Below are 27,836 nucleotides of genomic sequence, written 5' to 3' on the forward strand. Positions count from 1 at the left end.
CTTTTCTCTCGTTTCCTCTTAAACCTTCAGATTAACTTCCAGGCTCGCCAACTAGACAAAGAAACGTATACTTCCATGCTTTACTTAGAAGCGAGTTCAGAGTACTTAAGACTGCTGAAAATGCCGGGACAAGACTTTCCATTTCTTCCTTTCCATCCTACTTTTTCATCTTTTCGCCGGGTTACCTGACCGGTTAATTAAGACGGTTGCGCTGGTGCGAATAGGAGAAAGCCCTGAATACAAAAATGTATTCTTCCCCGTTTGACATTTTAAAATACACGGAGCAATGAAAAATTCGAGCTACAAAATTCCTCGAAGAGGAAAAGGGTGGAACCAGAGTCGAGTTTTCACTGGGGTAGCGAACGGTGTCAGTAAAATTTCCATTCCCCGATGCTATCGCAACGTGCATCCTCAATTTCTATTTAAAAACCGCTTCACTTTTCGATCAAGTAACCGAAATTCATCCTCGCGGTGCTGTTCAAACGTTTACGTTAAAAAATGGACCAGGAAAGAGCCCCGTCTATTCAGAAAGAAAATGATTATCGACCTCGATGGATTTACCGTTCCTTTCAATAAAAATAATCCCACGGTTCACGGTTCCCGGCGAACTGGTGCACGAGGAAAATCGTGACTCTTCTACGGGTTAATTTCATGGTTAGAGGGTGCATCTAGCAGAGGGTGCTCCTTTCTCGCGTTTAAGTTGAACGTGCTTTCCAAGTATCTGTCGGTCGAAAGTAAGTACAGACTTGCCGGGGCCGCAACACTTGCCACGGTTTACTTGACTTAAGAAGCAACTTCGTTAGCCAAACATGTAATTAAGACCGAACTGGAAATACTTTCGTGGCGCAGAATCGTCGGCGATGCAACCGGCTCGATTCTACGCCAGCTGCGATCAAATTCCAGATTTTCATGGAACATTTTCACCCCTGCCGAGCCTCGATTCGTTGGAAGTTCGCGTTACTTCGGCGAGGATGCTTTCGGAGATTCGAAAATAATTATTCTACTCGTCTGATCCTCCCTCGTCTGTTTTGTTCGAGAAAGGAACCGGAGATATAATATCGGAACGCGAAATCTCATCGTTTTCTTCTTATTTCGATTTGATTAGACATTTCTTATCGATCAAACATCGGATGGGAACGCAGCTGGGTACAATTCAAACGAGCTACTAAAATTTTTCTAGAACAACGATAATTAAATAGGAATTTTCATTTTTTATACTGGAGGGGCTGCAACCCTCATCGCATCAAAGAAATACTAATTATTTTTCTATTAATCAAAAACATGATACTTAATTAAATATTGATTATACATATTCGTTAAATTATTTAACATTTATACATAAAATAAACATACAAAATGATTATAAATGGTGTTAAGGGAGAAATAAAAAGACGTACCCATCTGGAACGATTCCATTTGGCCGATTTTATAATTCGCTTAAGGGTGGGTTCACCGTTGCCCGTCCGATAGAGAGTTTCCTTTCAGGAAACGTGGCCAGAAAGAGAAGCAGCAGAAGGCATCGCAATGAAGGAAAGAATCGCTTCAGATGAAAACGATTAAAGCGTCGAACAAAGCGACGCCGCCGACGGCGATAGAGAGTAATTCGTTCGTTTCACCATTGTAAGCGAGTACGCGAGATTGGCGAATCCGTAGCGAAAGTTTAATTAAACCCTCGGACAAGAAGGGGCCAACGTGGCTCCTACTTCGTCAACGCGAATTTCTACGTGTCCACGATTTTATGATACTTTTTACGATTCCGAATGACCGTTCCTAGAGATGGTATTCGATATGAAAGATTAAGGACGAGGGGGATGAAAGTTGGGGATCTTTCGCTGAATCAGCGATAGAAACTATTATTAGACTGAGAATATTCGGGTAGACTTATTAGTTTTATAACAATTGCAAAGGATACTCTTCTTCATTTACCAAATTCGCTAAAATCCCAATCGTTCCTAAGGGTAATTAACAGCCCCCTTGTCTTTGCTCTTCGCTTTCCATCACAGTTTCTCACACAGTCGTCGATCGTGATCTGTTTACGGCTACTTTTAAACACACCAACGAGAAGTTTTAGTTAAGTGTGAAACGAACGTACAAGCCAGGGGCGTAATTAACCTCCATCCCTGGGTTGGTCAGGTAACGAAAGAAATTACGAAATTAGTTTAACTTTCTTTCTTTTTTTTTTACCCTCCTGACAGAAACACGGCTGTAATGGCCGTGTGGGAAAATCTAAAGTTTCCTTTCGACTCGTTAACACTTTTTACCAGGGCTAATTTTTCCTACTGGAAAGCGAACGGTAAGTTGGAAAAAGGGTGGAATTCATATCTTCGATGAGATATGAAAACTTTCCGGTACGCGTTTGCTTTGCATCGCGATGAAAGCAATTATTGGATCTCGGGGTTGCACTTTTATTTCCCTTTCTCTGTTTGTCTCGTACCTAAAATTTCATATCGCATGTTTTTAACAGGAGACTTTTAAATTAAACTTTTCATTCGTTTCCTTATAAGATTGATATTAAGATACTTGGGTTAAAAATTGATTAAATCAAAAGATATTTTGGGGAGAGACATTCTAACGACATTTCATTCTATCTTTTATTATTTTAGAGATATAACTTGATTTATATGCATAAATCATATTCAAATAATAATACTTGACTTAATAATTGATTTAACAATAATTGAGCCCGATTTACTTTTAAGCAAATAGTAGAATTCATTGATTTAGCTTTATCGTGAAGCTTCCAATTAAAAAAAGAATTGCTCTATATTCATTAAGGTGTGACCTATAATTTTAATCAACCGTAAAGAGCGTACCTAGGTAATTGATAAAAAACAGAAACAAAAAAATCATGTACGTGCTTCTCTGTTAAGCAATAAGAATTAAACGAATTCCTGTCGCGTTCACCTGAAAAACGCTATTGATCCGAGTATCTAGCTCGCAAATAGCGCGCGTTCGATTTTATTGAACTCTAGTTCCTGGTATCGTTCGCTATATATAATCTCTGCGAGCTACGCCAAAAATCTGGGGAACGACAAAAGAAGTTTTGCTTCTTTTACAAAGAAGGCCAGTGCACCCGCATTTTTCGACCGAGGGAAAGGGGTAATTTTTCCACGGTTTGTTTCTACGATTGCCGATACCATCCGCGGTCACAGCCTACGGAGAAATTTATCTTTCGCCTGTAACAATGCCGAGCCAGAGAAGGTAATGGAATTTTTTCATCAACCAGCTATCCCGGTGACACGGTCCCCTTAAAGCTTCCTTCATACCCCTTATCAGGACTTACCTCGACGCCGGGTGACGTTCAAGAGCTACGATTTTCAGCGGTATTGCACCGTCGGGAGAAGAAATTTCATTTCGTGGCACGAAGAGAAGATGAGAGGGAGGGGACGAAAAAAAAAGGAGAGGATTTCTCATTCGTCGAGGAATCGGTATAATCGAATAGCCGCCGGCACTTTGCCGATGTGTACGCAATAGTCGCGGGAGTAAATGATCGATAGAGAAAAATGGCAAGGGAATGCTCCATTCCCTGCCAATATTCCCTCCTCCTCCTCTGGAACAGGCTTAATGAAACGATGAAAAGATAGGATAATCAATTAATCAGTCTCTTACCTCGAGATCGATGTCGATTTCTCTAAAGAACATCGGTCATTGATGCGCATCGAAACGACGGAAGTCTAATAGAAAGGGATGAAACGAACGGCTGATGCCATTAATAATCCGTCCAATGAATTCACTTCGATTCGTAGGTGAAAGAAAACGAATATCCTAGAGTTTTCATCGTATAACGAGGTTAATTCCTACGCGAACAAGGGGAGAAGTAATTACGTATGAATTAAACGCGTAAGCGTTTCCTCATTTCCTTCGAGGTGGATTTACTTAATGCCGCGTCTCGGCTCGGTCGTAGAGAACTTCAAATCGCGGTCGTCGTACGCGTTGACCTGAAACTTCTATAAACGACGCTTTGTCAATGCTGTTTTATATAAACCGGTGATCTCAGATAAATATCTCGAAGGGTTACGAAACACGCCATATTTCATCGCGCTCGTCATAGCGACACATATTTCGTTTCGTCTGTTGGAAACGTCGAATATTTTAAGAGTGAAATTATAATTTAATTACTAATATTGTGATATATTTTTGATATTAAAAGGAAACGTCTTTTAATGATTTACAAGCCTTTTTTATCAAATGACACGATTTAAGAGAGATAATGGAACTTTCATGTTAACTCCGCGTCAATGATGAATGATTTATTTCATACCATCCCTCAAAGTTTCAAACATTTCGCCGTTTGAAATATCCTTTGAACTTGCGTAATACCACTAATTAAAGAAAATATTTATTTTCAAAAATCCGAAGCCACGTAGCCGTGGAAACATTTCAATTTAGTTCTCTGCGTATGTTCCAATATTTTTGTTAGTTGACGAATAATTTGCGTTAATGGTTCTATGAAAGGTAGAAAATGGAAAGGCCAAGCGAATTTTATGCAGACGAATAAATAATCATTTCGCTGAAATTAGTTATTAAATAAACGGCGGACCACGGAGAGAGATTTCATCCTGATTTTAGAGCGCAATTCATTTTCATTTTTTCAGCTCGAAATTATTTATCCAATGTACTGGAAAATAATGAAATTCTTTTATTTCGACGTTCCATCAAATAAATTCGAGTCGTTAAATATTTATCGAGGAGAAGAGGTATCGAGAGGACGATCGAGGTATTATTCTAGTTTCCTTTTCTTCACTTTCGTCAATTTCTCTTCCATAATGCATAGGTAACGAGTTTCACGTCCACTTCATGACCAGGTTCATAACATTCCACACGTTCGGTCGCCGGAATCCGAATCAGATCGGTCCCATTATATTTCCGGTTCACGTAAAATCGATGGTGGGAGCGGTACAAGCTCCCTTAGAATGACTTAGAGCCAACGACTGACCTATCCCATGTTGAACGACCTCGACGAGCTTCGAAGGCCAATGTACCATAATTTATAACTTTATCAGACGTTCCGGTTGTACCTGTACAGGGTTCTCAAAGACTATGCTCGGTGTTATTCTGTAACCAGCTTACGTTTTTCATGCGGTTAGATTAAGCGGACGCAGAGAGAAAATCGAATTTCCCGTCAATCTAATATTATTTCCGCTTCTGTTATTTCTCTGCGATCCATCAAATCGAACTCGAAATTTGTTTAACTTTCAAACTGGTAAATAGGAAATAGAAAACAATTTTCAATTCTTGAATTATTTCTATTAATATACCGTTGTATCTTCAAGATGTAATTTAAAAGCTGGTGAAATATAAATCGTTCAATGTGATCGAATACTTTCAATAGAATCCTATCGATGCGTTGCAATCTCACTTTTCTATTACGTGCAATAACTTTTCCAATTTCCTAATGACAGAAGAAATTGTTCAGATTCTTTTACGTTTGACTTTCGTTCGGTGAGCATTTGAAAGAGTTAAGAAATAAGGGGAGTAACAATTTATCCGAGACACTTATAATGGTTTAGTAATTCCCTTACGAAGAAAGCCGTTCATTCTCTTTACCCGTTTCCATTATTTCCCTGCTACAAATTAAGAAAGTATAACAATTATCCTCGAAGCAATTTCATTTCCAACGAGCTCGTTACACTTCACAGGTTCCTTCTGTTTCCTTTCTTTTTTTTCTTTTTTCCTTTCAATTATCCTTGCGAACGTTTTACCTGTTCCAACGGCGAAGGGAAAAAAGGGAAGTTCTATAAGGAAATTTGATCGGTAATTCGCGAAACGCTACGATTTTCGCGAGCATTCCCCGCGAGCTGAACGACTATTGCGCTTTGTTTCCCCGTCGTTTTCCGTTCGCACGCGGCCGATAAAAAGTTCAATATCGAGCTGAAAAACCGGTGGAACCGAGTGTGGCAACTGGTATATGCAAGTACTTTTGCACAGTGCATCGCAAAGTGCCGCGGCTTCCATTGACTTCCGGGCTGGAGTTCGAGCAGAACCGAAGTGTGCCTTCAAGATCTCGAACTGGGAAAACTTTCCTCCTCGGCTAGCTCGAAACTTCCTACAGCACGGAAATGGAAACTCCCGTTCCCTCTGTTTCCCAGCACATCGTCGACCCTTGTTTCCGCTTCCCCACTATTCTCATTCTTTTCTCTTTTTCTATCAATAAATAACAGCAAACTAGAAAAGTTAATTGCTTTTTCTCGATTTTATATTTTACTTTCAATCGAACCTCTATTGATAGTTCGTAAAATCATCTGAAAAATATTCCTGATAATTTATGGAACAAGCTATACAAGCCTCCAAATATAATTCTATCGATATAAAATCTATTTCTTGATATAAAATGGAATCTAAATTTACTAGATCCATTAACTCCATAAAATATGCGGCTATAAAAGCGTCAACAATATCTAAATATGAAACTACGAAAAGTTATTTATATTCTGAAGAAGATAAGCGTTGCGTCATTTCTCGATTCTTTTTCTGAATTTTTATACTGGATTTTGAAAGTCTGATTGGAATGATCTTTCTGGTTTGCAGGAGATTGTCAGAACGCGGAACCGCGGAATCAATTCGACGAGAGGAAAGTAGGTGATCTACGAGACGATCTGCAAACTGACGACACAGATCAGTCGTACGTGTAAGTATTCTAGATTGTCACAGTTTGAAATGTCGATAATTCTCAAATCGGAAACGATAAAACGATGGGTTCGTTTTCGATAATTTAATCACCTTAAAATCGGGTACGATAAACGTCGCGGAAACCTGCAGGATGACACTGAGAACAGTTGTCCTAGCCTCCCTTAGGAATGTGTAACTGGTGTCTACGAGAGTAGAGATAATAAGCGAACCGTCTCGTTAATTGCCAAGGCCGGCTGTTATATTTGTGGAACGATGTCAATTGTTTCAAGTAAACCTGGTTTTATTTCAAAATAACATCAATCGCGAAGACAAATCGTGAAATAAAGCTTGATACATTGAAGTTTCTCTAATTAATTAAAATTTTTAATCAGACCACGAACGAAAATGTCTACCAGAAGATTTTCAAATTAATTTTCTTGAGAATATCGCAGATGCTCCAAGAAGACCTCGGAATTCTTAATCAGGGTAAGAGTAAAAATATAGGACAATCGTAGAATTTCTAATTAAGACAGAAATGAAGCCAGGAGGAAATATAACGAACGAACTTAAAGCTACTAATCGAAGATTTCTAATGGAAAATTGAAAAAGAAGCGACAGAATCTGAAATTAGAAACGCGGCACTTAAAATTTTCAAGTCGATCAGGCTAATCGAGGCGAACGGTGCTCGAGGTAGGAGGACCGTTCTAGTAGAAACTTAGCAGGAGCTGCTTTTCACGGGTGAAATTTTAAAAAGGGTAACTTAAAGAGGTACACGGAGTTATGCATGCTGAAGGGAGAGTTACTGAGCGTACGAACTATAGTCTTTCCACTTTGTCGCGAGTACAAGAAAAAAGAAAAAAAAATGGGAAAAAAGGAAAGAGGAGAGAAAAAAACGGTGGCTGTGTTATCCATTAGCTGGGATGCGTCTCTCGAGGGTAAAAAGGCGCTCGATGAGAGCGGCAGCTCTCTCTCGTCTCGTAACGCAGCAGAGGTGCCGGAGACGGAAGCGGAAACGTCGCCTCGGGCAGACGGAAATAGGGACAAGGCACTCCTTCCACCAGAAGGTGCTTCCAACTCGTCCCTTTGGTCGGCTTTGAATGTCAGTGAGTAAAAATGTTTGCTTTTCAAATCAGACCGAAAGTGTCCCACGCTTACTCTACTTAATTTTCAGTGAAAAACAAAAGAAAACAAAAGCAAGCTATTTAGGGATATAAAATAGATACATCTGTCAGGTAGAAATGATTACAAGGTGTAGAATCTAATATCTCGACAGGTGTATAATTATTTCTAATTTATATTTCACAGTGTTCTGTACTGCAAAATTATCCCTGTTCAAAGTATAATCCATACAGGATACAGTGAATAGAAATAAAGACCCTGAGATTACACTTCAAAGTGTTAATAATTATTAAAGTTTACCTATTTTCACATCGTTTCACTGCCAACGGAAGTGGCTTTAATTTTACATACCAAAGAACAGTAGCTTACGATTTAATTTAACACAGCTATCAAAGGAACCTAGGAACGCGTTAATCAGTGCATGACAAAGTATCATTCACTGTTTTACAAGCTGACAGATCTGGAAACAAACTGTAATAATAATTATCTTTACCTCGTTCGTTTTGTAAATAACCTCACGCGAACGTAGGACAATTTACGCTTCTCAGAATTTCTTCCTAACTGACACTTTTAGCGTCTATAGAAGACAAGATGATTACAAGTTTCCAACTTGTCAATTTAAAAGAAAACCTGCTCAGCCGCGTAGAACAGTTCGCCAATGACATAGTAGTCGATAGAAAAGAAAAATGTCAGGAATGCGCGATATTTAATTAAATTTCCCGAACATTTTCCAGCATCGACGTCGACGAACCGTCGAAGGGTAGACGCGAGCGATCGCAGCCGGAAGAAACGTCGCAGGAACAAAGAATCGAAGAGTTCCGTCGCGAGTCGTCAACGCGAGACCGGCGAAGACGTTCGCGAGAACGAGATCCGTGGAAAACGAGGAGGAGCAGCGAAAAATTCGAAGGATTCACCGGCTCGAAGGTATCGCGCGGAGCGACGGAGGAGGAGGAAGAATCGCGAGCGAAAGCGTGGGAGGAAAAGAGGTAGGACAAACGGGGATCGAGAAGGTCGTAGGAATTCCAAGTTCAAGAGAAGAATGAACGATGCACCGGCCGCTCTGATGCTCGGCAAGATCGAGGACAACGTTTCCGGTTACAACGACACGTCGGACGTGATCTGGCGCGACAACCAACAGGCACCTTCGAACGGAACCTATCTCGATCTCACCGGTGTAACCTCGTCGAATCTGCAGGATCAACTAACCACCGAATCGTCGAAGCGATCCACGCAGACGACCTCGCGTTACAGGGGTCACGAGGACACCGTGGAGAGGGAATTCTCGAAGCAACTGGAGAAGGAGATCTCCCGCGCTCAAATGGAGGATCCAGCCAGCTTGGAGAACCGTATTCTCGGCAGCTCGGTGTCCCAAGGATACAAGGACGATCGCAAACAGGCCATCTACAACAACGAAGTTCGCTTCGCTAGCCCGAGATACGATGCCGATAAAATGTTAGGTTACTCGAGAACCGAGGAGGATCTTCCAATCCTGGACCTCGAGAACGAGGTGTTGGCGAGAACCCTGAAGGATTACAACGCGTACATGACGTCGAGTATGAAGTTATCGATGCTGCCGCGACGCGACCAAGACGAGCCGCGGAAAATTGCCGGATCGCATTTTCACGGTAAACCAATAATCGAGGAAACCGAGGCGAAGAGGTACGGAAAGAAGAGCACGGATACGGCGAGCACCACCGAAGCGTACGACGACGATACGAAGGGAGATTTATCGTGCATAAATGGAACGTTCGTGCCTGCACCCCTTACGAGGCATGCGTTGATCAAATATGTAAAGTAAGTGCTTTTTCTTATGAATTATTCAACTCATCCTCTTTCTATAGAATTGGTTACGTTGGAGTTAAACGAAGATCTCTTGGTGACCGTTGATTTAGACTGTAAAATCATCTGATAAGTAATTAAACAGTTTGATAATAGGACTTCTATTTCTTTAGTACCTTGGGTTGAAATTATCAATCAATCTTGTGAACTTTGCTGGAAATCCTTGTTCCTCTTCTCCTTCGAGGACTAAAACGTTTCTAATAGCCATTCTCGGGAGCGGAAAGTCGTTTCGAAAGTCCTCCTCTCTTAGGCCGTTCTTTAATTCGAGCACATGGCTGCGTAGCAAATGCGTCACCCTATTCCACCCCCGTTTCGTTAGAAAACTGAATTACCGGGACAAGTTCGTAGCTGGGATTGCAGGGGAACCGGAAAACTTTTCGATCGAAACGCCGGAACTTTTCAATGCTTCGACGTGCCGGAATTACCTGGCGCCGCTATAAAATATAGAGATCGAAGAAGTAAAAGGGTGCGCTAGTGTAAATGGCACATAAATCTTGACGGGGAGCAAATATTGAATCAAAGGGATGAAGAACAAGGGAGGGAAAATACTTTTGCGTGAGAAGGATATCGGGATTGAGATTAAAAAGGAAAAGATAGCAACCGGTGCACCAGTTAATTCCATCTTACATAATTCCTTTTGATGTAAATTGATCCAAGAGGCATCGAATGCATTTCCTAAGCTTCCTTTTCCGTAGGCTTATAAATTAATTCCAGCCAAATCATAAATCTTTCCTTCGAGTTTACATTATCTTGATGGGAAAGTATCGATCAGTTATCTTTCGTCCGCCACCTGCGCAAACTCCTTCGGGGGTGAGTGGTGAACCATCAACAAATTAATTCCTACGATCGTTGCGCTTTTTACCTCTGTTAAATCATCGTCTACGTCTTCGTTGTTAAATGCGGAACTAAAATAATGATAGTTTGTACAATTTAAGATAGTTCCGAATTAATGTCTTTTCAAGGTCCTCAATACCTGGCCACGAATACCTGGAAGCTGACTATGAATGCGCTCCAGGATTCTACATGGCAAGCACAACCAGCAGGTTGCTTTGCAGAAATCGTCAATGGGTAGGAGAGTTGCCAAAGTGTAAGGTCAAGGAGAATTTCGACGTGGTGTGTGCGGAAGCTTTCTGCGACCACGTTTGCAAGGAAGTCGACGGAAGACCAGTGTGTTCCTGTTACAAAGGATTCCGGTTAGAAGGCGATAAATGTGTTGGTAAGACGCATTCATTACCTTAATGTCCGCAGATCTTGAAACTACAATAATTATTTAAACACAAATTTTAATTCAATATTTAGAAATTAAGTTTAAATTAAGTTTAAGTTTCAATTTATAATTTGTCTGATTTGTACTATTTTTTCAAGTATCTTGTATTTATTTTTAAATTAGAGATTCTTCTAATTTTTACTCTATCAGTTTTGAAATCCATCGGGTGTCTTAAACGTTGATCGACGACGATCTGATCGAATAGTTAGCGATTTCCTAAGTCCATTACCTTCTTCTCCGCTATCGAAACGAATACTAAAACGGCGGAACATTTCACTTGGTGGAAGGAGAGCCGTCAAAGAGATAGAAAAGAAATTTCTCGAGATGAAATATCGACAGGACACTCGTTGAGTTATCGACAGGTTCCGTGTTCTGCGATCGACAAGTCCTTCCTGTTCGTATTAAAACATCAACGATTTCGTTTCAGACATTTCTCTCCTTTTTCTTGCTCTCACGCATAGTTATTCGTTTTTTACCCATAAAAAATCGAGGACTCTGTGAAACTTTATTTCAAAGTTCGTTCGTACGTTTCCCAGCGAAAAAGGGCGCTTCAACTTTTTATTTCACTTTCTCGTCTCTCCGCGTTTAAAGCAACGATTCGATTCCGTTTCAGAGGGAAAAACATTCGCCTCTATATATCTCGGCTCTTCGATATTGCTCGCATCATAATTAATTTTCGAGCTTCGTTAATTTGATCGAGCCGATGGGGGAGGGGAAAGTAGTTGGAACCAAATGAAAATGAAAAATTAAATTAAATTCCGTTGGCTGGAGAAGATAGAAATGCAATAAACTCTCGTTAATCCAAACAGATTGGAAGGACAGGTAATTCGGATTTGTTGAAAAGCCGACTTCAACTGAAAATCCAACCAAGTGAACTTTTATTTTATTTCAGAAAATGTATGATATATGAGAGCAAAGTTTTTCCTAATTCACTGGAAGAACAAGTAGTATCAGCTGAATCAAAATTCAAGTTATCCTCTGTGTAATGAAAAAAAATAATTAGAAATTATTCTTCCGATATCTAAGAATCTTGTTTCAAAATTTTCCTCGATGCACTGTTGCATAAATTTCATGGTTCTGAGTCACGATTAATCCAGCTATCATGGATCATTACATAATATCATAGGGTAGTTTCTAGTGGTATATCGGTGACATCATTTATATGATAGTAATGGGGTGAGAAATGTAACGAAAGTTAGCTAAATTCAGTGAATTACACGTATTCGTTGAAACGCAGATGTGAACGAATGCAAGGATAACAGGGGAGGTTGCCAGTTTAAGTGTATGAACAGCCCAGGATCCTTTCGTTGTGTGTGCCCAAAGGGGATGGAACTAAACGAGGACCGATTCACGTGCAGGGGTGAGTGATTTCTACTCGAACGTGCATATATACTTGATCGTGCAAACAGTTTGCCCTATTGCAAAAAGCAACAAGTGTAAATACAATGGCGAATCTACTGTTTCCTTGATATAACTAACCTCCTAAAGTTTAATTCCAGATTATTTCTCAATTATATTATTTATTTCAATGATTTTAATTCTTCTTTATTTGTTAAAATTTATTTCTTTTCCTACGAAGCTTGTATCTTTTTTCAATTACATACACCGAATAACTGGGTAAAATTGAAATTGAACTACTCCACACCGTATGTGTGCTCATTATTCAGACATCAACGAGTGTCTGTTAAACAACGGACACGGCCCTTGTCAGGATACCTGCCGGAACACTATAGGCGGCTACGAATGTTCCTGTGATGGTCTACAGGACTCTGTCCTGTCAGCTGACAACCACACGTGTCAAGGTGCAGGCCCGTGTAGCATCAACAACGCAGGATGCTCCCATACCTGTCTGTCAACCAAGGGTCGAGTATTTTGTCTCTGTCCGGACGGGTTCATCTTGAAAGATGATTGGAAAACCTGCCAAGGTAAAGGCGAATTTACGCCTGAATGTGAAAGATAAAAGCTAGGCGAATTTAGACTTTAGATTTTATATGGCAACTATTAGGAATACTTAATTTAGGCGTGGGCTCAACCACCCCCACTTCAGCCACGTATGGCAACTGTTAGGTATACCTAACTTAGGCATGCATCATTCCTTTCGAATTAAGACTTAATAGGGTAACGATTAGGTTTGCACATTGGTCTTTAATGTATACGCAGCTTAATAAGAATTGCGATGTCTATTTTTCAGACGTGGACGAATGTGTGCAGCCGGATCTGCAAACGGAAATGTGTCGTTACGGTTGCATCAACACACCAGGATCGTACCGATGCGCGGAACCGATGGAGTTGAAGGATCAACCTATACTGGACAGCTTGTCCATCACTTGCCTACCAGGTTACGAGGCTACCCCCGATGGAACTTGTATCGGTAAGTGGTTTAATCCGTATGAGCGATTTACCAGGAAGTTGGGTTTGTTGTTTAAGCCTCGGGCCGGATGCTTCTTGCCTCGAATATCCTCTTTAAGCTACATCAACTCCTTTCAGAACTCTTTAGTCTCTACATATTTTTAAGTAGACACGTTACGAGTCAAGCTTTCAAGCTTTCATTTGTAGAAAATAGGAGAAATAAAAATACATCATCTTCGTAGGCGTTTAATTATCAAACGTATAGCTTTTAAATTGCCAAAAAATTGGAGCAATCCCATTTGAAAATAAAATATTTCCATCGAATATCGCAGCGAGGATAACAACGATATGTTTTCTTCGGGCATGGTAATTGCATTTGTAGTTCATTTCGAAAACGTCGATTCGATGGCTAGTACGATAACAATTCCCCATAGGGAGATGAGGGTCCTAACGAGATTCAAGCTGCTACTCCTAGTCGTGCTCCATAACAGGGCTTTAGACGATCCTGGTAGGTAATCGAATTAGCCTGCACATGAATCCGGTCGATAGGCTTCTCCACCGCAATATCGGATCAAGATTCTGGATCATCAGCGTTCGGAAAACTGTCCGAACTAATAGCATCGTGGATGGTTTGATATATTTTCCATTAGTTTCGCCGCTTCTGCCCATTAAATGTCGATGATGTTTGTTTAAGACGTCTTGGAAATTTCTGCGAACGTTCTTTCGTTCGAGATAGAATTCGGCAGATTCGTGTAATTCCTTTGAATTGCTCGAGAATAAGCAGACTCGAGAATATAATGGAATAGAACGGGATTTAATGCGATGAAACAATGGGGAATACTGGAGAGGATTTATTCTGAATGGAACGTCACCGGTTATTTAACTTAATAATCTGAATGATTTCAAATAATAGTTAGACTTTTTAAAATGGTACTGTACTGCTTTCTTCTTATCGATCGGGGTTATTAGAGACTGTTATTTCCTGATTAGCGCTTTCATAGTAAGACGAGCGTACTAACAAGACTTCATTTCCGCTCTCGCTGGCCTTTGCAACACCTTCGAGAGTGATTGGAACGGGCAATCGAGTTATAGTAGGAAATTGGTTTCTTGAATCAATACCGATGCATTGTGAAGCGATTAGCGATTTATCGATGTTACGCTTTGAGGCTCGAAACTTTGCATAAGAGATCAGTCGAAGATGGAGAACGTGGTAGATCTTTACTTTGCCAAGATACACTTTTCTCCCTCGCGGTTTCGTTGAAAAACGATCGTATCTCGGACACGGATACGAAAAAATGGACAATTTCTTGCGAGCGATAAGAAAGACCACGATAAAAGACTTTCATGAAACTAATTCAGAATTTCTTGCCCGTGAACCGAGACTTTACGATGTCTCCCACGTATTCTGCTTTTCCCTTCATCCAGAAACTCTCTAACTGAAAGAACCAGCGCGATCCGTTCTTTTTTCCTTTTTCTTTTTTTATCTTTCTCTCCCTTCTTACTCATTCGCAAAACACTTTCGAACTTAATCCTCGTTGATGAAAGTTCCCTGGTAAAAGTTTCAGCAAACCAACATTACAGTTCATCCGAACGACCGGCGATTCCTCGAACTTTGAATCGTTTAGGACCGTTCCCGTTCAAAGCCGTTGCCTCTACAAGCTACAGTTTTACATTGAAACTTTCATCGTCGATAGAAAATTCGTCGGAAGCTCGTTTATTTGTTACGGTATATTCTGTGCGCCGTAAACCACTCTGGGAAAGTGAGAAACCATAAATGTACAGCGTCGAGCATGGTGGGCTTTCGTATGGAAAATTGTATAGAGGGAAAAGATCATCTGAAAACATTGAATTTTGAAATTTATATCTCGAAATCTATTACATCAATTTTTCTCAAATTAATCTTAATACGAACATCTTGAAAATTTATTTCAAGATTCATGTCACGATTTATCGCACTAATTTCTCCTCGAATAATTTTAGAACAAGAAAGGTAAAGCCAAGCGAGTGGAAAGTAAGTGGAAGTATCATTTCTATTTCCTTTGACCCGGATAAACTTCTAACAAGCCCTCTCGAACTTTTTCTAGCGTTAGCAAGTTTTTCCGACGACCTCGTTCCACGAAATCCTAGGAAAACTGTAATTTCTCTTCGTATATCCTCGCGGTGTTCGAATTGAAAAGCCAATTGAAAACGTTCCTTTGACATATATCATTATGCAAAGTACATGTTTATTCCGCTACGGTTTTCTTCTCTAATGAAATACCTTGCTGACGTCAGATTTGACGCGCGATTTGCCGAAATTAATGTCGCCCGTTCAATTTTCCAGTCAACAAATCAAACGAATCGGTACGATGTGATCGATGAAACGTATCAAAATATACAGACGATTAATTTTCGTGGCTGGCCCGATATATTTGATATTGGTAAACACGATGAATTATGTATACACGTCATTACAACTGCCGCAACAACGAGGAATTTTATATTTATTTGGACTACAAGCCACAAATATGGGTTAACGTAATTGGGTACTTTCTAATTAAACGAAGAGTACTCATTACGAGTGCATCTAATTTTATTCAAATTTTTAGAGAAGAAAAAAAAATTGTTCCTCCAATTAAATCCTGTTACCCTCTTATTTTTATTATTCATAGTATCGTATCCTTGATCCACTAAACAATCCCAACACTTTTACTTCGTATATTAGATAGAAAATTAATTAATAAATCCCTGTCGACATTTTATCTTATCTCTTGTTCGAGGACAAAAGGAAATGCCAACGGCAAAAATCGGTCTGCCCTGTATCGATTTGGTCAGAGAATCGTCCGTAGGAGACGGCAGTACACGAGAAAGGATGTTCCTCCGGTCTGTCTGCATTCTATTCGAGTGTCATTATCACGCGTTGTACGGCGTATCGCGTCTGTAGGTCGTGAAAGCGACGGAAGTCGAGCACTCTTGGCGGTCATTGAAAGTGCTCGAGGCAATCGCAATCTGGCCGACCCTTGTACGTCTATTTCGGTCAATTTAACGCCATCGCGTGGACAATTGACCGGTCAGCCGAGTGTTGGGCAAAAGAATGCAGGATGCTTCACGAGAAGTCGTTACACGCGAATGAAAGAGGCATCCCGTCGTTTTTGACCCGATCGTAGCTTGAGGTCAGACTCTTTATCTAACCACGCGTCGCGTCTAAAGAGTAATCGATCGAAACTAATCGATACAAGACTTGAAAATAAAGAAAAATATCCCTGAAAATCCCTTTTCTAATTTCTTCGACCATGCAACCCGTCCTGTTCAAATGCACCGACTCGAATTCATTTTCTTCAATTCACGATTTGTAAGCGAAGCACGGTCACAGCTGAAAATTTCATAAATCAAAGAGTAACCGATCGAAACTAATCGATACAAGACTTGAAAATAAAGAAAAATATCCCTGAAAATCCCTTTTCTAATTTCTTCGACCATGCAACCCGTCCCGTTCAAATGCACCGACTCGAATTCATTTTCTTCAATTCACGATTCGTAAGCGAAGCACGGTCGCAGCTGAAAATTGCATAAATCGTGGTCGTTGAAAGGAGCATCCTCTCGAGTATTTAACGTCCGTTTCTTACGCGGAAAAGTAATCGAGTACGTTTCATCTGTGTGCAGATATCAATGAGTGCACCGTCGACAACGGTGGATGCACCGAGGTATGCGAGAACACCGACGGCAGTTTCTTCTGCGCTTGCGACGGTGATGAAAAAGCTTTGTCATCCGACGGGAAGTCGTGCGTGGGTAAGTTCTAGTTGTCAGGATAACGTTATCCTTCTTCACAGGATCATAGATCATTCGCGTGTCCGACGAACGCAATATGTCTCCGAGCGAGGGAAATTCCTCGAGTACATTGCAATAATGTTATCATCATGGACGCACGCTTACTGGTACAACAGTTTCCCAAGCTTTTTTGCGATTAATACTTACACGCGTGAGTAATGGGTCCCCTTTATTACACAGTATCCACGGGACAACGATAAATTTCTCTCTGTTTCTTACATTTGGATTAATTTACCGCTGGGATGCTTTCGCGTTTTGCGCGATTCAACGTTTCTTATTCGTGGGACACTTTTTTATTCCCTTTCGTCGAAGGAATTATTGCTCTGTTACTGATTATTGTGCGGTGTATATGAATAATTTATCAGATACTTGGATTTAAGGATAAATAATTCTTTGAAGGAAAAATAAATAGAAAGTAGAGAATAACAAGCGTTTGTTTGGAATGAAAATTCCAAATTTTTTATCAATTTGTAATTTATCGTTGAATCTCAAATTTCAGTTCAGAGAGAATTGATGCATATTCATATAATTGTGATTTCAATTAAGGATCCATGTTATCTTTAACGCGATCAAGATTAATCTGATATGCAAAATCGAAGGTCGTAACATCGTTTCCGCGTGGATCGCGTCTGTATCGTTGAATTTGGAAATTTAAGCACCGGATATTATTCCCGTTTTATTTCCACGGTTGTTGGAATTTTTGTTGGACGAGTTTGCCTCTAGTTTGCATAAACTTATCGGGCAATAAGGAAGACACAAGAAGTTTCAGCGTGAAATTTGCATTGCACCGGAACACCCTAACGTTTTACAAGTTTCTCGGGGAATATGAAATCAAGTGACCCAGATTGCGATTGTTTGCACAGTTATGTCGATTCAAAACCCAAGTACACATTTTCCGACGAACCGATAATTGCCGAATTCCATTAAATTATCGAGGACGGTAGTTTTCGATCGAAGAACCGGATGGGCCAAGTAAAACGGTGAATATTTATAACGGTGAAAATTTGTATCCGATAAATTTATATCAAAAGTAAATTGCGTTCAATATTTCGCTGATCTTGTTACGCACAGGTATTATATTTTAACGTAAATAAATCATTTCTCAAATTTCGAAACTTTAATCATTTAAAAATTTTAACTCTTCGCTGTATAATTTCTTCTTTAAGTGAAAGAGAAGATGCAACTTCTTTGAGAGATAAATTAAAAAATTCTTCAAAAACGATGATTATTCAAATATCTCTGTGGAAAGAAGAATAGAAGATTGGAAATCTGTAACACTCGATACTAACGATTACATGGAGTATCCGTAGATACAGAAGACCCTAGGCTAGCAGAGCTTAGTATTCCAATCACGTGAACACGATAGGTACGTGGAATACAATGGAGAATTTGAACTGGTGACCTCCTGAAACTCGATAGGGATGATCATGGATCAGCACGATCCGATAGGTGCTGCTTCGAAATCGTTAGATCTAATACAAGATACATCACATTTGCAATTGATAACACCGATCCAGAACTTATTGAAATTAGTATAGATTACTATAGAAATTATCCATCTAATTAGAAGCATTGATGGATAAAAGAAAAATTTTGAAACCTCCAAAAAGTCAAAGTGAGTTAGCTTACTCGTTATCAAATTTCTATCTACCTTGCTAAAATGATACGAATTTTTTATACTTGGAAGATTTCATACAAAATATTTTTAAAGATTTATTCGATCATACCGGATTTAGTTTCCAGAGATCTAGTATCGTATTCGGTAAATTGGAATAACTCCTATTTTATCGCAAAGATACTAGACACACTATATCGTATAGAGATCTATACCCTATATCACAGGTGTCAGTGATTTTTGGTTCCCTGTTCCGCGAAATCCCGTTATCATCGATATCACGTGTTACTGCTGCGTGATGATCTTTATCGAATCCTACCAAACAGAGATAATCTGTAGCGTGTCCTTTGAGTTCCAACTCTGATCTATATCAGTTTCTATGCGTTGGTACGTTTCACAAGGGTGCATGGAAGTTTGAAACGAGATATTGGAATTGGACGCATACTTTCGAAGTTGTAAACTTAATTTGAACGTAGAATTTCAGAAAACACTGTTCGTTGTAAAATTGAAATTCCACGATCTACAGACATTATTTTCGAAATTATTTTTTCATATAATTCAACCGTATTGTTAGAAAGCCTGTAACGAAGTTTAGTGGAGAATTTAACGAGAGCAAATAGGGGTTGGTCGTCGCGTCGCGACGCGTCGATATTTGCGGCGTCATGCAAAACCGTCACGGGGCTGATTCTCACGGATGCGGCAGCATCGATACGGCATTCTCCGTGTCGTCATTAGCATCTGCGATTCATATATTACGCAGATATCATGGATAATGCGAGTCAGCATCACGAACGACAATGGTGTTTGGTCGACGTTACGGATTTCAGATTACGCCCGAGCGTATCGACGCCTCGATTGTCACCGGATACGAAGACAGACGATTAACGGTAACAGAGAAGTATCCGAGGATCTATCCTAGCTAATTGTAATCGGATTAAGGGATTCGCGAGATCGATTCTCCGTTACAAGGATCGGAAACCGTAGGATGTTGAAATCATAAGCGCTATACGATAGCATGTACATATTTATAAATACCATTAAACTGTGGATGTTGCAAAATATTTTCTCTCCTCGGTTGATTTAGAATTTTTCTACACGCTTCTTTTTTAGACATAAACAACGTGTCTTGTCCACCATTGAATCCCGAGGGTCGCGGCTATTTAATGTGTTCCCGTATGGCTTCGCCGAAACCATGGAGAGGTAGACGAAGAGTGGCCAATCGACCAGGTACCAAGTGTTTCTTAAAGTGTCCCCATGGGTATCAACTTCACGGGGAATACGAATTGAGTTGTCGATCCGATGGCTCTTGGGACGGGCCTAAGCACGGGGAATGTGTCAGTAAGTAGAACTCTTCGAATATTATTTCAATTAAATATTTTCCAAATTTTCCAAATTTCAAATACCATCGCCGACAGTTACCATTTTAAGAATTTTTTAAAGAAAATTTCGAAGAATATTCTTCGCCCCCAATTATTTAACCCGATCGAAAAGAAAAAGAAGAAGAAATGAAAGCTGTGAACGTATTCTGTTTCAGGGTACAGCAAGCCTCGTTTGGAGTGTCCTAAAGATGTGATAGCAGAGTTATCACCTGGACAAGACGAGGCCTTCGTCACCTTCGATCAACCATCCACCGATCTCGATTGGTTCCGATACGTTCGATCGAAACCATCCTGGGGTACCAGATTAGAAGCGAACCTAACACCCGGAGTTCACGAGATCCAATTCTTCGCGAGACACCCCGTATCGAAGAAACAGACCAGCTGCGCGTTACGCATCATCGTCAAAGGTGATTAATTAACGCACGTGCATGAAATCAATGCATGACGTGTAAACTTCGAAATGATAATCGCTATTGATCATCAAACGACGCTATTAATCAACGGGTAAGCCTTCTCCTCCGTAGGTTCTCCTATCGGATCACGGGATCGTGAACGATTAATTTTCTCTAAAGGACTGTTTCAAACTCTGTTCGCAAGAAGTTCTTCTTTCCTTTGAAGAGAAAATAACAGATATCGCGTTGGAATATTGTAATTTTTTAGATTTCTAGTCGAGATTTAAATCGTCTTTTAACGGACGCGTTTAGTAATGTCTCGGCTAATGGCTACTTTCGAAGGAAAAGCACGTAATGATTCGCTAAGTCGTGAGAAAATGTGAGCGAACGGGTTATTTCGAGTAAATAAGCTTTCAATCGGAAATACGTGATACGAGTACCATCGTCGCGACGATACGAATTCTATAGATTTTTCTATCAAATGGAAAAAGTTTATTCCTCTCGACTGCGACGGTAGTGAAGGCGATAATTTCTTAATTTTTCAAGTTGACTATTTTCAATATTTTTCGTCGATATGTTAGCAAAGTCCAAGGTAGAATGCACTTACCTCGAAGTCAGAGAGAATCGTCTTACGGAAATTTCGCAGTTTGGTTCAAAGAAGTTCTCTTCGTCTTCCGGAATCCGGACGCTTTAATTAAATGCGTTTCCGGGATAAGGCTCGCCACAATGCCGTATAATCTACGGATCGCTGCTCTTCACCCTGTGGATTAGATTAGCCGATGAATCCTACTGGATGCTCGACTGATTCTCCTCGGTGATCGCTAAACCACTTGCGGTCTAATTAAACCTGTTTGTTTATACCTTGTCGTTGTTCTTCTTTTGCAACGAGGCAACCTGAAATTCGTGTGTGTTTTAAACCGGTGTGCGAAATTGGTCAACAAATTCGGGATTAAAGGACAGAAGTTGTAAAGTGGAGGGTAATTAAAGGTCTGTTCATTCAAATGAGTTACCTTAAATACAGAGGGTCAGGGTGTTTGAACGAAGTCGTTTGAATCTATTCGGTTCAACATACATTCTCGTTCAACAGTTCAAATTTCATGAAAACTGAAAAAAGAAAAAAAGAAATTAAATTGTACGTGTTCAATTGAATTATTCGTCCTGAACGGAATAACTGCAATTTCTCTGTGCACGATTACGCAGGTGATTTCACTCTTTTCCTCTAGCTATTAATTAATATCGATTTTCCATACGTTACAGACAAATAATTATAATAATTATTCTCCTGAGACTTGTAATACGTAATTCGGAAGGCATTTCAAACGATATTCGATTCATGAAACGTGATTCTGATATCTTCATTTAACAAACTTCGATCAATGATATAACGATTCAGATTAATGATATACAATAAAAGGGAACTTTTTTTTTCCTGTTCCAGGGGGTGAAGCCCCGAAAGTGAAAGACTGTCCGAACGACATAGAGGTCAGCGGGAAAAATGGGACAGCGATCACGTGGAACGAACCAATATTCACGGATAATGTAAAGGTGACCCGGATTAGAAGCAACGAGGTCAGTGTTAATTATAAACCACTTAATTTTTTAACGATCTTCGATCATATTGCGATCGTCGAATGTATGTCACGTTCGTATAACTCGTTGATAGACTTTGGACTTGGACCGTTTAATTTCTCTGCCTTGAATCATAGACGGGACGATTGTTCGAATATTTCAGAGTCCAGGGCGACGTTTCGACGTAGGTGGGCACAGAATAGAGTACGAGGCCAGCGACGAAGCTGGATGGTCGAGCAAGTGTGTGTTCACCGTTGTTCTTCGTCAAGAATGAACGGTGCCAGGAGGGATCGGGTGAGCGTGAGAAGGGCAAGGAGGAAGAGGATAAACCACGATGAAGAAGGAATCCAGGTAAATGCGAAGGAAGAGGGGTTAAGGTAGCGGGCCAGAAGAATGACGATAAGGTAATATAAATGGAAATGCTTTGGAGTCGCGTGTAATGGATCCCGGTTTATCCGGGAGGTTAAACGAGACGAGACACGGTTGCACAGGTGGCTGCATGTATTTCAGTGTAAATATTGTTTGCACTTGTTTTGAGATCACAGAGCTGGTTGAAGATCGTTCTTACAATTTGTTGTTGCCATCTTTCTCTATTCCAGGATTATTAATAAATCTATGAACAAATTTTAGAAGAGAAAATTAATATTAAATTGGACATAGAATGGTAGAAATTTGTTTTTTAAGCTCACTTTAATTAATCATTGTTTCGTTAACCCTCGGACTTTTAATTTAATTTTCTGTTTCATATTGCCTTCATTTTCTAAATTTCACACTGTTCCTTTAAAAATTCTTCCAAATATGAAACTGTTTCGTTTAAAAATTCAGCTTTAAGATTAATATCCTTGTTGGGTCGGGTCTCGATTAACCCAGACTTCACTGTACAAGGATTAAAACGAAATTAAATATTTTTTCTCATATGTTTTCTCATTCTCTCGCTCTCTCTCTCTCTCATGCAATAACGCGTCCACGAAGCCATGTAAGCGGCCGCAATGCGTATTCCGCGTCTCGTCGATCTTCCAGCGGCGGATTTCTCGCGGCTCCAACGATCTACAAGTATCCCCATCGCGCTCCCGCGTTTTCCGCCTCATATTTCTTCGCTGCTCCACCGTATCCTGGCTCACGCAAGGTGCACCTCGCAGCTAGCCACGCGGATTTATCCTGCCCTCGATCCACCGTACCATCGCGATCAACACGACGCCGAAAAGATGCAGAGAATTTCCGGAAATTACGGTCGAGCTGCGCTTTCTGAAATTACCAGTGCAATTTCATTCCCCAAAAAATGAGAAAATTTATTTCTGTTCCTCTAGAGCGAACAAACGACAAATTTTCTTCGTTCTAAACGCAATAATTTTTCGAGGATATTAACTCGCAATCAGCGGCGAAAGGGTTAATTTCCCGGGAGTCAGCGCGGATCGAAAATCTGTCGGAAGGTTGTATGCAAATTTTCGAATCGGCGAGCTGTGTCGTGCATCGAACGAACTTCGACGATTACCTTGCGTTGCATGTAACGAAAAAAAAAAAAAAAAGACGTATCATTTGCATGCATTGTAGCGAGCGTGGATTTTGCGTTCGTTTCTTTTCACGGTAGAACAGCTGCGTTTCGAAACGAGGCTCGATTCGATTCGACGAAGCTGAATGTTCGATCGACGATTAACCCTTCCGATCGAAGCGATACAAATTTTCTTACTTTTCGAATTAAAATGGAAAAAAGGATTCGATAATAGCTTTTTCTAGAAATGAATTCTCCGCGTTCTTTTAACGCCTCTACTTTTCAATAAACTTGGAGAATTTTATAATTGGAAATTTCGACGGCGTGAACAGAAGCGCCGGTTTCGAAGGGTTTGAATTTGCTTGTCGAAAGGGAGGATGTACACCCGTGACGGGTTTAACGAAACTGGTCACGATTAATTTCGAAACGAGACGCTTCAGCGAGCCAGGTTTTGCAATCGACAGCCAGAACAACCGACAGTTTTGATTCTGCACGGAACCGTGTAAAGGCCGGTGGATCGAGAACCGAACGGATTTCCGGAAATTACAAAGTTCGCTATAGGGCATCCAAAAAAAAAAAAAAGGAATAGAAAAAAAAGGAGTAACGAGTACTCTGTTCGAACGCATTCGACGATTGTGCGTTTCATTAATTAAGATGTCTTTTCTAATCACATTTCATTTGGGATTTTTAAGTGTCTAAGAAATAAAAAATCATCGTTTCAAACGCGTTAAAAAATATTTTTGATAGTTATTTCACGATGGACTACTCTTTTTCATTTTATCAGAACACGTAGTACTACGTTCAAGTTTCATTGATGAGCAACAAACTTGATATTTGCTATTTATTTCATTGGAATTATTTAATCATCCTTCGATCGTTTCCCACGTTTATCAACGACTATTGTATAAAATATATCTAAACTATTAAATAGAAAATGTTTATAACGTTTGATTTTTCGAATAACCATAACTAACGATTTCACACTCTCTCCATTAAAATATTCCATCTTGTAAACTATAATTATACTTTTCAAACTTCCATGATTACTGAATATGTATCTATAATAAAGAATGATCAATTAATGGCCTATAAATTTCAATTTAAATAGAAGTTGATTATTTTCTACCAACTATCGCGATTATTTTTTTACACCAAATTATTAGAGTGGTATTGATTAATAACGAGGCAACCTTCTGTGAAATTATTTCTTAACAATTATAGGAACAATGTAATCTAGTTAAACGTAATTAGAGGTCATCAAAAGTTTGTGATACCTTCGATTCTACCGATAAGCGTTGTTCACCGTCATTTTTCTAGAAACAAAGCGAGTAATATGGTTTATCCATTTCGATGGTGACAATGTGCCGACGATTACGGAGCCTGAAATGTTGGATCTGTTTACTCGAAACATGTTGCAATAACGCAAGTGGTTTGATGTAGTTTCAAGATCCTTGCTTTCTCGAATAACATTGTTGCGAGGCTATCACGAAGATGTTCAACAACAATGTTTCTAGATAACAGACTATTAACATTTCGACTAGAATTTGCTTTCACTGAAAATACCTCCACTTTCAATAAATTTAATTTTATTAGAGAAAATAAATATTGCATCTTGAAATGGTAAAAATGCGCGTGCACTTCTTTGTGTCGTTTAAAAAACGAGACTTTGATGGCTCCGTGATCGAGGCCCGGTGGCAGGACAAAAGTGGCAGTAACAATAAGAAAATACATAGATAGTTTTAAGGGACATAAAAAGATAAGATACCGAGACACCGATCTAGCGTAAGCGAAGTTTCGTTTATTATTTATTAATATCCCTCCACGCCACTCGCATATCATTGTTAAAAAATAACGTTCGATTGCCATCGTAACGGTATTACAATAAATGTATAAAAATTTATGTATCAAATACATGTATGTATATATATGTATATTACAAAGAACAAGAAGGATAAAGAAAAAGAAAAGGAAGAATAAAATACCTGAATTCCTCTTCTATGAGCTCCTGTTTCGAATAAGCTCGATCGAAAGGCAGTATTGTGAATGGCAGTTTGTTGTAATGGCAGTTTTAATAAAGTACGTACTATGAATTTCTAGCCTTATCAATGCATCCTTGCGACACATTCTTCATGATCTTTGCGATTTAACCTTTCGTTTCATGGAACCGAAGGATTTTGTCAACCGTAAATGTTCGATCACGCGACATCGCGGGTTGGATAATTGATTCTTAAAAATCGAGGCACAAAGCAGTGAACGTGTTAAAGGGTTAAATGTTTAATTAGAAATTTCAAGTTATTAGAAGTCAATATTTTCAACGAGAAAGAGATACTAAAGGGCAATTACTCCGGATGGCAGACCTCAAAGAGAGTCCCAATTTTAATTCAATTTCTCATTAACACTGTTCCTTTAAAAATTATTTTATAATTCCTTTGATTTTACCATAACGGCTCGTCTATTCTCAGGTATGTATCACATTTTTTATTTCCCGAAAGCTAAAAGTATAAATAACCTTCTAAAATTGAGATTGCAATCTTTCTACCAAATATTCTATCCTCTGAAGAAGACAAAAGAAACAATTTCGAATAACAAACTATTTACCACTGTCACGATCGTTCACTGCCAAACTTGGTACGAAGGGTGTAAAGTCAAAGATCACTTAGCCGTTGAAAGAATGAAACTCGTATCTCGGAACCGAATGCCGCGAAATCGATCGGCTTTAATTAGACTTAATTAAAGCGAGGAACGAACCGGCAGCTCCCCTATCGACGAGGAACTACTCTCTTGACATAATTTATGCCCGAGCCGCGGAGCCGGCCTTTCTTCGCCGGTTAAATTACTTTCGGTTATTGCGGCTCGTCTGGCAGCAACCTGGTCCCCCGATCCTCTACGCGCAACATCTACGCCGTGGTAATATCCTGGTCTCGACACGACCTCTGCCGTAATGAGTCGTCGGAGAAGCTACGTGGTCGATCCTCGAGTAACGTTGCTGTTCCTCGTGATACTGTCTTGGCTGTCGATCTGCGAACAGACGAGAATTCGGTTAGATCGCAGTTTCCCGGTTAATAGATCTCGACTATTTTATCGGATAAATCAAGGTCGGAGAAAGACGATAGGAAGGGTTTCGAGGTCGATATCACGTGACGTTACAAAGTTATGGCCATTTAAAAAAATCACAATTCTAGCTTTTCTAGCTGAGGAGAACTAAGCTAAGCTAATTCAAAGGCTAGCTTAGGTTAGGTTATTTTTTGGATTCGAAATTATCGGAAAATTTTTGAAAAATTGTGATTTTTTAAAATGGCCATAACTTTGTAACGCCGCGTGATATCGACCTCGGAACCCTTCCTATCGTCTTTCTCCGACCTTGATTTATCCGATAAAATAGTCGAGATTAATTAACCGGGAAACTGCAATCCAACCGAGAATTCTAATAAGAGTGTAAAAATTTCCTTCCTCTATCGATTCCTCCATTTTCTTCAAACATGCTGAAAACTCAAGTACTCCAAAATAGGCACATCAACGAACGTGTCGACAGTTCATCGATGTGACAAAACAACTCGTCCATAGTAATCGTGACAAAGAGTGATCTTAATGGTCAATTGATATATTAGTAGAAAGTACAATATATATTAAGCTCTATTGATAGTTTCAAGTGTTCGTTTAACTAGAGCCTCGTGTGTGTCTCACGATTGCGAATAAGTAGAGCGGAATGTTGCATTTATCACCATGAAGCAAGTAATATACTGGAACACTTTTCCAGATGGTCTAATGGATGTCCACGGTGGATTGAATGACCCTGTCATAAGGGTGACGTGATAAATCATCTGTGAACGTTGACAATTAATAGCTTCCTGGATTTCTCTGAGATTTTGAAAAATATTCCTGGGTTTAGGATTTCTTAACCCTTTCCAGCTTGATGAGAGACAGCAACTTATCGCTTGAAATTTAACTCGATATTAAAATTCCATAGGGATTGAAATTCTTTCTTTTTGTTTTGTTTTTTAATATCAAACAATGAATTCATTGATATTCATGTCACGAACGTAGAATTCAACAACGTTCGCTGAAAGCCGATGTTGAATCGGGGTAGAACGATTCGCGTAGGCTAACAAAACACGTAAACGCAAATGTAGAGGATTTTGTTTGATGACTCGATTTTTTCTGCCCGTAAATCATCGAACGTCTATCGATATCCGATTATCCGTTGGCATTTGTAATTCAAACGGACACCTAAATCCTTGTACGACTGATTTATTCCCTCGAGATATGGCCGCGAGTGTTTCAATCCTCTCTCCCTCTCCCTCGTCTCTATTTTCTCTTTTTCATTCGAAAGTCGGGTTCGTAAATAAAGCGAAAGGGCCAGGAAAAATAAGATTTTCATACTCGTTGATTCATTAAATTTCAT

General features: G+C 39.7%; 1 protein-coding gene and 1 pseudogene across 2 annotated transcripts in view; one reads left to right on the top strand and one right to left on the bottom strand.

Moving 5' to 3' along the window:
* The window catches only part of LOC114880542, a 30,574-nt pseudogene extending 5,050 nt beyond the window's left edge, over nt 1–25,524 (top strand).
* The window catches only part of LOC114880540 (fibrillin-1-like), a 99,296-nt gene that overhangs the window by 2,193 nt on the left and 69,267 nt on the right, over nt 1–27,836 (bottom strand). Inside the window, exons 23-26 of one of the 2 annotated variants that reach the window (XR_003790095.2) lie at nt 26,272–26,452; nt 21,387–21,480; nt 21,238–21,270; nt 20,984–21,136 (exon numbers count right to left, since the gene is read on the bottom strand). Coding sequence is in view for 1 of the 2 variants with exons in the window: in XM_029196645.2 (XP_029052478.2) it covers nt 26,319–26,452 (134 nt within the window). In the remaining variant the exon portion in view is untranslated. Of the gene's footprint in view, nt 1–20,983; nt 21,137–21,237; nt 21,271–21,386; nt 21,481–25,629; nt 26,453–27,836 lie in introns of those variants that run through there. The other variant, XM_029196645.2, reaches the window with a different exon arrangement.

Source organism: Osmia bicornis, chromosome 11 (genome assembly GCF_907164935.1).
Source record: "Osmia bicornis bicornis chromosome 11, iOsmBic2.1, whole genome shotgun sequence".
Taxonomy (NCBI): domain Eukaryota; kingdom Metazoa; phylum Arthropoda; class Insecta; order Hymenoptera; family Megachilidae; genus Osmia; species Osmia bicornis.